At 57.4% G+C, this 13,522-nt stretch overlaps 2 protein-coding genes across 2 annotated transcripts; one reads left to right on the top strand and one right to left on the bottom strand.

Annotated features, from left to right (window-relative positions):
- Window positions 1-1,352: 1,352 nt before the first annotated feature.
- BJ171DRAFT_301044 (uncharacterized protein) lies at window positions 1,353-3,061 on the bottom strand. The gene is made up of 2 exons (XM_053107000.1): window positions 3,010-3,061; window positions 1,353-2,449 (listed from the first exon to the last, which is right to left on the bottom strand). Exons 1-2 carry the CDS (start codon window positions 3,021-3,023, stop codon window positions 1,444-1,446), a joined length of 1,020 nt encoding a protein of 339 aa, XP_052962124.1. The 5' UTR covers window positions 3,024-3,061; the 3' UTR covers window positions 1,353-1,443.
- A 6,686-nt stretch (window positions 3,062-9,747) lies between these two features.
- BJ171DRAFT_640837 (uncharacterized protein) lies at window positions 9,748-13,502 on the top strand (the record flags this gene model as incomplete). Its single annotated transcript, XM_053115766.1, has 8 exons — window positions 9,748-9,856; window positions 9,998-10,072; window positions 10,286-10,494; window positions 10,601-10,628; window positions 11,099-11,388; window positions 11,865-12,105; window positions 12,186-12,518; window positions 13,105-13,502. Coding segments are annotated over exons 1-8 (1,635 nt in total), but the record flags the coding sequence as incomplete, so codon positions are not given.
- Between the last annotated feature and the right edge of the window lie 20 nt (window positions 13,503-13,522).

The raw sequence follows: 13,522 nt of genomic DNA, 5'->3' as shown, positions 1-13,522 counted from the left end.
AGAGTGGCTGCTTCCCATAAACGTGAAGCCAGGAAACATGCTACCGCCAGCAAGATAGCTGATTCCTGAACACTCTGGACCGCTCTATTGGCGCAGTACAAGAGAGATGCTATGGAAACGGCTGTACTTGAGGCCAATGACATGATCGCTGAAAACGGCAGGCCGGGTTGAAACAGCGATTAGATGCCTCGGACCGAAGGTCAAGCGACCGAGCTGCTAGTTTCGACACAGTGGTACCCACCCCACGGCTCGGCACGCTGCCGAACGAGCATCAAGATTCCCCGAGAGAGCGCACAGAGACCGAATAGTATACTTCTTGTCGTAGCTGGATGCCAAGAGGTGCTGAGGAAGGTCTGCCACTCGGCTTCCAGCTGCTTGTCCGTTCAGTAAATGAAACCGGTTTCCAAATGCCGGACGACGGCGACATATTAGCCGGCACGTCCATGGTATAGTATCCACGCAAGATGCCTGAGCCACCTTCGTCGGAACAACGGCGGAGGCATTCTGAAGAGTCTTTCGGTTTGGAAGCGCCCCAACATTCGCGTGGGTCATGCCGACCAGTCAAACACCAACACTCCATTGCTCGTTCATTATCATCTATACTGTCGCAACTATCAACACACTTGCCAGCGAGTCCTTGAATCGGAGCGAGTAACGCTTGAGCAGCATACTGTGCTCGTGCAGGGATGGGTGGCAGTTGAGTGTCTGGAGCGCACTGGCAGTCGAGTGTTCGGAGCGCTGGCGGACCTTTCCAGAACCAGAAATGCCCGAGCACCACAATGCGATATGGTTCCGGCTCACGCATAACGACAGCGTTTGCGAGCCTGACGTCGAGCTGTCGAGTGGGCCAGTGGCGACGTAGGCATCACACAGGCATCTGGTATCACGGATGACGGTGCGATGCGGGGCCACGGAGCTCCTGATTGAGCCAGCGGACTGCCTGCAAATATCGAGTGCAGGGAAAGTCAGCGATGAAAGGGCTCGAGAAAACGAGCGTGAACTGGTCTCAGAGAGGTGTGCATGTTACCCCACTCTGAAAGCGATTTACCAGCCTCATTCATTGGCGAAAGCCGATCCATGCCTTTATGGCTTTAGCTCTTGGATGAAAGTGCATCTACATATTTATCATTCATGATATCTTTCCACCACGTCGAAGTGGGGCAACTGGGAACATGATATCGGTGTGCAAGTTGATAATCGCACATTTGCATTGGTTGGTGCGAGTCGTGGACGCGCGGCATCCACGGATATCCCAACCAAGACGGAATTGAAAGTAAGGGTTGGCGCAACGACTCAATGAGAGTCCAGTAATGAACGCTGCTCAATATTCGTAGTCACTAATCATGATATACGGGCGTCTGTTTACTCTTGGAAAAGCTGTAGCAACATCTGTGACTCCATTCGGGCAGCCCTGGGTCTGTCCACATCGGGAGCTCGATGTCACTACTCTGGGTGGATATGCTCTTCGACTACCGAGCAACACTCGCTTCCGATCGGACTTGGGCCCATCTGCGACTTTGGCTGTGCTTCTTCCGAGCGGTGCTGGCTATTTCCCCTTGGAACGGCCCTTAGTACTCCGTCATGTCGCTCCATATACACAATATCGTTTGATGTAGAACCGAGCCCTGAACTGATCGACGAAGCATTGACGACATAGAGCGCCGGAAATGGCATGGGCCGCCGTACACTTTGGTTGCGGGAAGCCGCGAGTGAGCGTGAGCCCCACACATCCATATCGGAAAAGGTAGACTCTCTTCTAGACTTTGACCCAGTCGAATTTTCGCTCGATACTGTTGAGTAGTACTGCGACTCGGTGAAATCAGAAAATTCGGGTGGAAACTGAATGGCTTCCCGAGACTTTGGCTGGTATGATTTAGACCACTTTTCGAGAAAGAAGAGCTTTCGATGTTCGTGTTCGTTGATGGAGGCAGAGACCGACACAACTATCCCGACGACAGCAACCATAAGGATGCTGTACCGAATGTCGCCAAATCCATTTGGCAATCCTAAAACAAGCCCGGCATGTGCACAAACGCATAGCCAGACGATTGGAACGAGAGTTTGCACCGAGATCCCCGATGTCGATGCCACAAATGTCGAGAAGATCAGTTGCGAGAGACTTGTCGCAAACAGTGTCAGGCCCGATTCTCCAGAGACCAGAACCAGTCCGTGCCGGACAAGGCATCCCCCGATGTTGCAGATGTGGATCGTCGCAATCACTGTCTGGACGGCCTGGACCGACTTCCGGATCGACGTCAGTGACAGGAGAGCGCTCGGGACGACCAGGACAATTGGAAAGTAGACCAGCAGGTAGCGTGTGAGTGTGATCAACAGCGGATTGCCGAGACTCTGAGCAGCGTAGTAGTCGAGGATGATGGTGGGAAGTGTGAAGAGCAAGTTGATCAAGGTGGTGCCAAAGTGGAGGCGAATCGAGGTTGGGATTGAGTCGCTGTTGTCGGCGGCAGATGTGATCGGGCCACCGATCGAGGAATGAGAGTGGTGTTGCGGTGTTGCGGTGTTGTGGTGTTGCGGGGTTGTGGTGTTGTGGTGTTGCGGTGTTGTGGTGTTGTGGTGTTGTGGTATTGCGGTGGTGGCAAAGTGAGTGAGCAGCGTATCAAACCCATCGAACCGCCGACGAGCGGAATGAGCAATCATAGCATCATCGGTGACCACAGTCGAGCCAGAGTTCCAAACAACGTTATCTGCCATTCTATCACAGATAATCGAGGACATTTCCGATACCAACAGCACAGGGATACCAACAGCACAGGAGTACCAACAGCACAGGATACCAACAGCACAGGATACCAACAGCACAAGCATTCGCTCGAATCTTCGCGCAACAACATCTCAACGAGAACTTCGCTACGCAGTACACTTCTCGGCACCAACGCATCTATCACACATCAATGCACCCATCGTACACGTACATCCATTGCACATACCCTCCCCCACACATCCACCAACAATCCACATCACTGCTGCACAGCCACCGACAGCGCTGGTCACCTTTTGTATTCCATCTCGAGTTCCCATTTTGAGAATCGGAGGAGACAGTTTGTCCATCCAGAACGCCGGCTCGGTGGCTTCGGGGCAAACTGAGCGATTGGGTAGATAAAATCTCCGCTGAGATTCCGTTCCGTGAACCATCGAGGAATCTCGGCACAAAGATATTGATGGGGAAGTGGCAGATTGTGTGTCTCGTCAAGTGTCCTTGCAATCCAAAAGGTTTTCCGCCTTGCAATTTCCTGTGGAGATGACTTATTAGTGCTTCAAGTTTGTTGCATAGTTGAGCGATACATGGTCTCCATATGATCAATTTCATCAGTAGCGCCGCCGAACTACGGTTGACAGACGATGGTATGCATACCCCATGGAATGAGTGGAATCTTCCCAAGAAGCCGATGCATATCCAGAACAAATACATTGAACTTCGGCTGAGTGGAGACATTGGCGCGTCCTCGATTTCCCCGATAGAAATAATGGCAACGACGAAGAGCACCAGTAGCGGAGGCATTGCGACTGTGTTTCCACGATAGATGGCCAGGATGCAAAACAGGCCAAGGCCCTTGTTTGAAGCCAAGCCGCCCTCGGCCATCGTCCATAAGATGGTTGCCGATATCGACACGAACACGGCCATCGCCAGCTCATTGTGAAGCGTTCGGATATTCCAAAGCCAGCTTGGAATCAGACTTGCGAGCAAAAGCAATGCACAGGCCGAACACGCGGGAATCTCTGCGTTGGTCGTTTCAGTGACATATAAGTGGAAATTACCAGCGGATAGAGTTTAATACACAGTGGGCCACGATATAATGTGGGGAGATGTGACTCGAGGACAAGCGGGTGATATTTTGGACCCCACAGAGCCCCGAGATATTCTGTCTCCGGACTCGATATTTGATCGCATAGACGCACCAGATATATCGAAGGTCGTAAACAATTGGATGGCAACCTGGTGCAGAATGTATACGAGGGAAAACGCGACATGGATGTAGAGCCCACGTTCGGAGTATCTATCGTACCGTGACCACTCGTCTTCTAGCTGCAGACGAGAAAGTAGCCGTCAGTGCGAGTTAATGGGAACTGGAGGCATGCATAGAATTGAGGTCGCGAATAAGTGCATCAACCGGAGTGTCGCCTATCGAGAATCTGTGGAGATGTTGCATCGTACCTGATGGTCCCTGAACCCGAGTGGATAGTTCTTGAGTTGCATTCCAGGTGACGATCAAGACGCGATAGAAATGAATGGATACGAGATGCAAGTGTAATCAAGGAGCAAAGCTGCCAGGCCGAGGGTGAGCAAGCCAGCAGTGCTTGATGTGCGGCAACGAGACGTGAACATCGGCTACATCCAGAGTGGTAAGTGGGTCCGCTCATCGATCCAGCAACCTGCCGAGATATGGTTCGGTGACGTCACAAACCTTCCCAACTGGGTCTGCCCAATCCGCTTACAGCAGGATCATACTGGCCAGGTGCTTTCCCACTCTCGATAATGGCTGTGGTGCTGATCCAAGTGAAGCGGCTCATGGTCATACACTTTATTCAGAAAAAAACGGGACAATATAGCCGTTTCCATGAACAGGTAGTATGTGCTGTGCTTGCGTCAAGCAAAGCCACAAGAAATAAAACAGATCACTTTGGCAGCCTCCGAGTGAAGACCGCCGGTCGCTCTCCGATCTCCACAATCGACCTGCATACTGTGATCATGTTGCGCGCCGCATTGACGTCGCGATTCCACACCGTCCGGCAGCTGGGATTCTTGCAGCTCCTGACAAAGTGGGAATTCGCAACACTGGGCGCATCGAGTCCTTCCAACCGAACTGGCTCCAGGCACTTGGAGCACACTTGCGAGGTGTTGAACTCGTTCGCCGAGACTACCTTGACACTTCCATGATGGTGATTGGGACGGCGTCGGTGGTGCTCGAACTGCTCAAAGTACCGAGCAAACCGCTGCCTCCGAGGGCTGGATGCATAGCCCTTGCCCTGCCGCCATGACGCATTGCCAAAGGCGATCACCACATCGGTCCGTATCGGGGCGTGCTTCAGGACGGCCTTGCACATCCTGTCGACGGCCACTTGGCGCCTCTTGTGGCCCGTGAAGCGATGATGGCGAGCCTTCTTGCCAAGGTGGAAGTCGAGCTGCACTCGCAGCTCCGGTCGCAGGACATGGGTGAGATGGACCTTGAAAGCCTCCGAGGACGACACCTTGGGCGAGGGGGTGGTCGACATCCAGGTCTCGATGCCGAGTCGATACTTCATGGTGTTGTGCCACTCAGTATTGGACGTATGGCCACACATGTGCTGGTAGTGGCCATTCGAGAACGAGACCACCTCGTCTTGGTGGCCCGGTGCTTGGATGACCGCCGTGAAGATGGAGCCGACTCCAGGATCGATGCCAATCCAAGTGGTCCTGTTGGGGTCTGGGTCGCCGATGTGGGTCTGGATGCGCTGCTCGGCAGTCGGAGGAGGCTCGATGGTCTCGGTGTGATCGGTTCGACGCACAAACTTGACGAGGCCGATGGTGCATCCAATGCCATCGGTGCTGATCTCGTAGTTGAACAGCTTCTTGTTCACGTCCCGCTCTTGGAAGAGGGAACTACGCAGCTTGAAGCAACTGCGCCAGAGACCATCCTGGTTGTTGACACCGTCCTCACCTTCTTCCTTGAGCTTGTCCCGGGTGAGGTCAAGGCGCTTCTTTGGACCCAGGAGCTCCCAGAGTGCGACGGTGTCGATCTTGACATACTTGGCCCTTGCAGTGCACAGAGGAACCATCGTGCACACGGCCGGAGGAGTGTCGAGAGCGAGCTGCTTGAGGGCCCACTTGAGTCTGGATGCCAGCTTGTTGATCTTAGACTTGGTGGTGCCGAGCTCAGACTTGGCCGTGGTGAACCTCTTGTCGTCGGAGGGAATGCCTCTGGCAGTGAGCTCGTCCAGCTTGGCCTGGCGCTGCAGCTCGGTGACTCGGAGGGCGGGCATGTCACAGTCGATCCACTTGTGGACATTGTCGACCATCTTGTCTCGGGCGAGGATTCCCACATGGTGTGAGAGGCGATGGAGGGCCCGGAAGCGGTCCTGGTCGCTGCTGTAGCGAAACTCGTCCAGGATATGGCCAAAGTCTGGATAGAGGAACTCGAGATCGGCCTTGGGTGGAGTCTGCCCTGGTTTCTCGAAGAGCTCGAGACAGGCCTCGATGGCTTCGTGCTTATGCTTGTTGGCAGGGAAGACAGCAGCGCAGAAGCGACGAAGGAGTCGCCAGTAGGCCAGGTCGAGGTGGGTGGTGCAGTTGGTGGCATAGGCATTGACAGCCAGGGTGAGAAGCTGACTGTGAGCACCATCAGGCAGACGAGGGGCCGGAGGCAGGTCTGCGTGCCGAGTGGTCTGGTAGTCGCGAAAGGAAGCGACCAGATGCTCGTTGTATTTCTTGGTATCCCTGGCCGTCGAGAGGGCACCGGCCTCGACAATCTTGAAGCATTGGCGAACGAAAGCAGGGTGGACTTGGAGATGACGGGGACGGGAAGATCCTGCTCGATGCACCGGAGGATGTGCAGGTTGAGCAGCCTGGATGCCTCGAACTGGATCTGGGTCATGGCCTCGACGGTGGCCTGGATCTTGTCGCGGAGAGCGGGATTGAGACAACAGCCATCCATCGTCTGCTTGAAGCAGCTGAACTGAGGGGCCGATGACCTTCCATCCACGAGTGGGACGACAGAACTCTTGAGGGGCAGGTATTTGGGACATTTGCTGGTGTTGCAACGTTCGTGATCGGTGCCATCGCACTGGCGACATCGCTTGCCAGTACTCGAGGAAGTAGATGGACCAGGCTCGGTGGGATCGACATCCATTGGATCTGCAGAAGCAGTGGTGGTGAGCGACGGAGCAACAGAGAAACAAGCATGCGTGGGATCAGAATACGAACCAGAGACAGGCTCCGACTGTGACTTGGCTTTCTTGGGCCTGGGTGGCCGAGGCTGGCCATCACCGGTACCCTTACGCTTCGGAGGCATGGGGGCAGAGGATGCTGGATGCCTGCCAGTGGTACTGGTCAGAGCAGAGACTTTTTTTTATCGTACAATAGCGCGATGATCCGATCAAGGCGAGATGAGGGAAGAAAGCAGCAGGACGAAGGTGTGGCATTTATACCCGAGAGCAGGAACCCGTCTGCGCGGGCTGGTTGGGGAAGCGACCTGTTCAAAAATCGCCGAGAGGTTCAAGCCAGGGATGTGAACGCGAAAATGGCGGCGTGATTGGGGGACTAAATCCCAAAATGATGGGGACTCAACCCCAAAGAAGTTCTCGATGGGATTGAAGTCGGGCGAGGCAGGTGGGGTGAAGATCACTGACCATCCTCGGCGCTCGATGCAGTCCAGGACAGCCATTGTCTTGTGCATGCTGACATTGTCCATCACAATCACAGAGTCATCTGGGAAGGCCGCTCGCTCAAAGAACTCGACCATCGAGTGTGTCTTGAATGATGTGGGGATGTACATGCGATGCAGCACACCAGAGTGGTTGATGGCAAATGCAGCTGAGACAGACTTGTGTTTCATGTGATTGCGCTGACGGAGTGGGACGCCCTTCGGCGAGTATCCGTAAAGAGGGAAAATGGATCTCCTGATCCCTGTCTCATCGACAAAAACGAATCGTCGTGGGTCGATGGAGCGGACCTGGTCCCTGAACTGTGCCACTCGCTCATCCAGTCGCTTGGACTTGTAGAGGTGTGTTGCCCTCTTGTGTGAGAGACCTGCTCGGTGGATGGCAGTGTGGCAGAGTGAGAGTGATACTTTCCTCTGGAGGATGGACTCGAGCTTGCATCGCAACACAGGACCAGTCTGGAACGGGTCCTGTTCAATCAGGGTGCGAATGACTGGACATGCCTGCTCGAAGAAAGTGGATCTGCGAGCTGGGACCCGGGATGGGTCATCCAGCTTGCATCCTCGGTGCCATCGATGGGTGGTGCTCTTGGATACACTGAATATGGTGGCAACCTTACGCAGGCTATGGATGAGGGCGTAGCATCGCAATGCGGCGGTGCGAAAGTCGGATGTGTGGCGAATGGTCATGGCCAGCGCGCGATAACATTGGGTAACAAAATATTCGATGAATGGTCAAAAACCCGGGTGTCCCGTTTTTTATTGGATTGCCTGTAAACGCAGGGTCAATCACCATCAGTGACGATAGCCTGCGCAGAATGACTACATTTCGATCGTCGCCCGCGATATACGACAGATGGCAGCCGGGACAAGATATCAGAGCCAGCGACGAGTCGGCGGACTGTTGTTGGAGTCGCTCCTTGGACTGCACGAGATGCGCCGAATCGATGCTCGATCCAGCGGGTGTCCCACATCGGATCATCTTGGAGCCTGGTCCACTCATGCACAACACCAGCACAACACCAGCACAACATCAGCATAACATCTGTACTCAACGAAGCTACCACGACCTGTTCTTGCATCCCGCTCGACACCAGCACTCGTCCCTGCCAGTTAGCTGCACCCTGGATCGCACTGACTCCCTTCACTCCATCTGGACACCCCGACTGTCTCTCCATCCACACCCAGTCCACATTCTCGATCCAGCTCGAGACCAGCAACCCCTCTGACCAGCTGTTCCCCAGCACCACACCAGCCACATCATTGGTGCTGGTGACCGAGATGCATCCACCCCCTGACAGCGGCCACCTGACAGCCACAATCCTCGACAACACAACCCCTGGCGGCCACAACCCCTGTCGTCCAACTCTGGCCACATCAACCCAAGCCCCCGCCAGCCCGGCGCTGTCTCGCGGCCAACACAAACATCAACACCCAGGACACACCAGCAGCCCAAGCAGCGCCCTGTGCCGAGCACCAACTACACCGGCATTGGCCCAACTCTATCGACCACTGCCGACCACTCCTCTCCACCCCTCCCCCTGAATCCAGCTGACGCCACAAATGCACATCCACCCCCCACATCCTCGTGCATCACACCGCCGGGGATTGTGGGCTGAGTCGGGTGCAGTTGCATCCATGCCTGGCACCTCCCAGCGATCCAACATCCACCCCCTTTTGTTGACGATCGGGTGCCTGCTCTCCCCGACATACCCGTGCGATCTCGTCGTCGAGCGACAACAGCACCAGCATCTGGACCCTTGTATGCCACTGTTGGCGCCTTCCGCCCGGCAGGTGCCTCGGCTACCCGCTTTGAAGCAGGCAGTCGTCTGAGCCCAGGAATAGCCGGTGCTGGCGCATAACGCTTCGCTCGCATGCCTCTTGCTGGGCTGGGCTGAGCACTCGATGCCTTGGGCAATCAGCGATCATCTGCTGCATATAGCAGACCCGCTTGGCTGTTTGTGCTGGGCCGTCTGAGTGCGGCCGCCATATATCACGGTGCGCTCCCTGCGGGCCAGCGGGCCTGTGAGTCAGAGACTGGCTCCGGCCATGGGCATTCTTCGGTTGAACCGGAGTAACTGCACAGCGACAACTGGACCGAGTATCGCCATCCCCAGCCGATCCCGCGCCAACTGCCCTGCAAACGAGGCTGCGCTGTAAGCCCGCCGACTCTCTGTCGTCTGCGATGCTGTCGATGCTGTTGTGCGGTGTGCTGACTGTGAGTCTTGGGCTGCCAGGCCGATTGCTGGCTGGCTGGCTGACTGGCTGGGCGGGTGTACCGCAAAACTGGCTACGGTGCAGGCCGCTTCCGACACCTGCATTTCTGAGCAAATCCTCGCGTTTCGCAGCGCTGGCGAGACTCGCCCTCAGGCCTCGTCCCAGAGCCCTCCTCTTCCATCTTGCTGCCCTCCAGACCGGATCCAGCATGGACCCACCGGGTCCTCCCAAGCCCGCCCCCACCCCGAAAACCAAGCGGGCGTGCGATGGTATGTGCCGATCCCATCTGCCCCCAGATCGCCCCGGCCCCGTTGCCGATTTGCCCGTCGACTGCCAAACGCCCAGATTAGCCGCGAGTCGCCGCTCACAACCACACGCCTGCATCTGCATCTGCATCTGCATCTGCACAGTCTGCCGCATCAAGCGGGTCAAGTGCATCGGCGAATACCCATGCGAAGCCTGTCGGGCAAGCGGAATCCTCTGCAGTGAGTATCGAGCGGGCGAGCAGCCTCACTCCATCCCATCGATCGCGATGCGACGACGTCAACCCAGGTGTCTGGCTCTGGGCCCTCGCAATCACTGCTCACGACGTGCAGCTGCATCGAGTTGCAGGCACCAGCCAGACATCTTCCTCATACTGTGCACATCTCCATGCTGGCCTGCGTCCCCGCTGATCCGCATGCCTGCTTGCTCTCCAGCCTACTACACTCCTCCGAGGAAACGCGGACCGCAGAAGACTCGCCATCACCCAGCTGCAGGAGACTCGTCCAACTCGTGGATCAGCGCGACGGCCTCCAATTTGCCGGATATCAAAGCCCTTCGATCCGAGTCTTTGATGCAGCCTTGGCAGATTGGCTCGCACAGGACGCCGTGGCTGCTCCCGATCGATCGACGCCGTTTGGCCATGGTGCGCCTCCATGCCGATCGCACTCGCTTGGCTCGACCAAGGACAAAGCAGAGGATGTAAAACTAACCACCCGCCGTCTTCGCAACGGAATCATCAACCGATGCAGGGCCAAAACACCCTCGGCATTTACTGGGGTATGTGACCGACTGCTGATGCTGCAGATGGTGCTGCGGCGGATGGCCCAAGCCTGCGCTGCACGGACGACATTGGCCTCTGGGGCAGATCAGCATCAGCATCAGCATCGGCATCGACATCGGCAGTATGCTCGGCTTGCTGTGGCAGAATGAATACTGGTGGGAGTGGGTGTGGCGCCGGCTGCCTGATGTGCACCGCGAGTTGCCATGACGACCAGGAAGCCGTGATCGCTGGAGCCGACCACTCACCCGACTTACTTTTGTCTTGGCCCGCTCCGACCACCAATGCCGTCTCGCCGTTGATCCATCACGCTCGGCATCATTGGGCGGCACTCCAACGTGCTGATCGGATACCGCCCCTGGCTGCCACCCGGAATCGTGCTCGTCGATCTGGCATCGGACCTGCCTGACCCGATCCACACCGACAACTGTCCAATCGATGCCGGTGGACTCACCGCTCGCTCGCACAGTCAAGAGCACGACCAGCAACTCGGCAGTGCTCATGGGGGCAACAGCCATGGGCGGAGCCACCCTCGTCGTCAGCGTTCCTCGGTCTGCACGAGGAGCCATCGACATTGACTCTGACATCGCATGCCGTCCGACGGGCAAGCCCGAGGCACCGACATCCGAGGTCCTTCCATTCCCACTAAATGCCACCGGGCAGATCACTGGGATGTTCTTTGAGCACCTCGGACTGACAATGGACTTTGTCGACCCGGCTACGTTCCGCGCCGAGCTGGCCAGGGAACGCTACTCCGAGGTACAGACGATTCTGGACAGGGCGACAGCGGGTGGTTTGGACGACGATTCGCAGGAGGAGACGGAGACGGAAGTCGTGGGGATAGGGGTGTGATTCGCGAGCCAGACAGTAGCAAGTCGCTCTGATCGATGCCCGCCGGATGCTGTGCAATGTCGCGATGCAGAAGTCGTCGATGACACCGAGCACACATCTGGCCATATGGAGGCAACGGCGGCCGCTCTGAACAGCAAGGCGATCCAGAGGACGACCAGAGCACGGCATCGATGCTGTGGAACGAATCAGGATGGCATTGTGGACCTGGATGGCGTCGCTGTCTCGGTGATCGGTCGGGAGCCAATCGACAGCCGCAACGTCCTCGACTGCCTCTCCCACAAGCCCACCCATGTCTCCATCTGCCTCGCCATGCGCCTCGATTCCCGAGCAGACACTGACGACTCGCCACTCTCTTGCATCTCCAATCCACACGCACACTCAAGCCCTTCCTGTTCCTCGTCTGGTCCATGTGTCTGGCGGTCGCTCACGACGACCGTCTCAGCGCATCCCTCGGCCTCTCGGACCCCGCCCACACCCGGAAAGCCTTGGCCGACCAGTGCCGCATCTACACCCAGCGACTCCACGACCACCCGTGTCTGCAAGTCTTGCAAGCCGTGGTCATCATCTGTGGAACGAGTCTGTCGACTGGATCCGGCGCCAGCACCGGCCACACCTACTACACAGGTAACACACACTGCTGCTCCTTGGATCCTGGCTCGCGATGCCTCGCTGTTCATGGGAGTGACTCGATCCCCATCATGCAGGGCTCGCCTGGAACATGGCCCAGGATCTCGGGCTGCATCTCAGTCTCGACAGCCACGGCAGTTGGACTGCTCCGGGTCCGCACCACACAGGATCGGCCCTGAGTCACCCATCCGAGACCCCACTGCCACAAGCACCCACGGCATCCGCCTCTTCGCAGTCTGCACGCCCCGACCCAGAATGCCAGTCACTATCCATTCCCATGGCACGATCTGGAACGACAAGCCGTGTGTCCTCGGAGCTGCGATATCGCCGGATGACGCTTCTCGCCCTGATTCTGTTTGATCGTCTCGGAGCTCTGATGGCTGGGCGATGCCCGGCCATTCCCGACGATGGTAAGGACGCAGCCGCCCGACACCGAGCGCCATCTAGTCTGCGAGCAACCACAGAGCCCCCATCCTGCCTCGTCGCCGTCGCTTGGGTCTCTGTGGCAGCATTCCCCTGCACCATTCCCCCTGAAACGCAGCGCCTCAAGGGATCGTCGCGTTGTGACACCACCCCGTGAGGCGCATGCGCCACGCCACACGGCCCTGGCTGTCGCTGCGAACATGAGCCAGGATGCCGGCCAGGGCGGGCTGGCGGTGCTGCTGCTGCCCAGGGCCCTGGCTCCCCGTTGCTGCATCGCTCCCGCACAGATGCAGGCACGGATGGGGTGTGGCGCACGCTGGTCCGAGATGCATTCTGCTGGTGCAGGCGGGCAGGCGTCTCGGCCGTGCCGATGCCTTTGCTCCCCTTGATCCATCCCGCTGATCCTGTCTCCTCCATCGCCTCGCTCAACGGTGCAACTCGGCGACAACACCCTGGATGACTCGATGGCTCCGCTCGCCAACCACCGCCCCTGCAACACCGTGTCGGTGCATCGGCCATCCAACCCTGTCCTGATCCCGGACCCGCACATCTGACCATCGGCACCCGCACCAGGCTGGGACTCGTCGTTCCTGCTCGATGGATTCGACTCGCTCTACGAGGACATGTGCATATACGTCCACCTCGCCCACATCAGTGGCAGGCTCTCGTCCTTGATGGTGTCCCCGGTGCTGACGAGCCACCAGCGGCAGATGGGTGCCGCCGAGGTCATTGTCGGTCTGCGCCAGTGGTGGAGCAGTCTCTCGCCCGAGCACCAGCAATCGCCCAAAGGTGCCCTCGGCCTCCATCACCACCTGCACTCGTATTTTCACTCCCTCAACATCATTGCCCAGCGCCTCGCCTCGACGGCCCTCGCGGGTCGCTCCCACGGCCAGCCATTGCACAGGACCAACAGCGACACAACACCGCTCAACTCACACCCAAAGCAGACCAACGCCGATCCAGGGCTCCTGGTTCATCCACATCCACATCC

The sequence above is a fragment of the Polychytrium aggregatum genome (genome assembly GCF_025602895.1).
Source record: "Polychytrium aggregatum strain JEL109 chromosome Unknown BJ171scaffold_84, whole genome shotgun sequence".
Classification (NCBI taxonomy): Eukaryota; Fungi; Chytridiomycota; class Chytridiomycetes; order Polychytriales; genus Polychytrium; species Polychytrium aggregatum.
The sequence above is the reverse complement of the archived record's forward strand: the minus strand, read 5'-3'. Positions and strand labels throughout refer to the sequence as shown.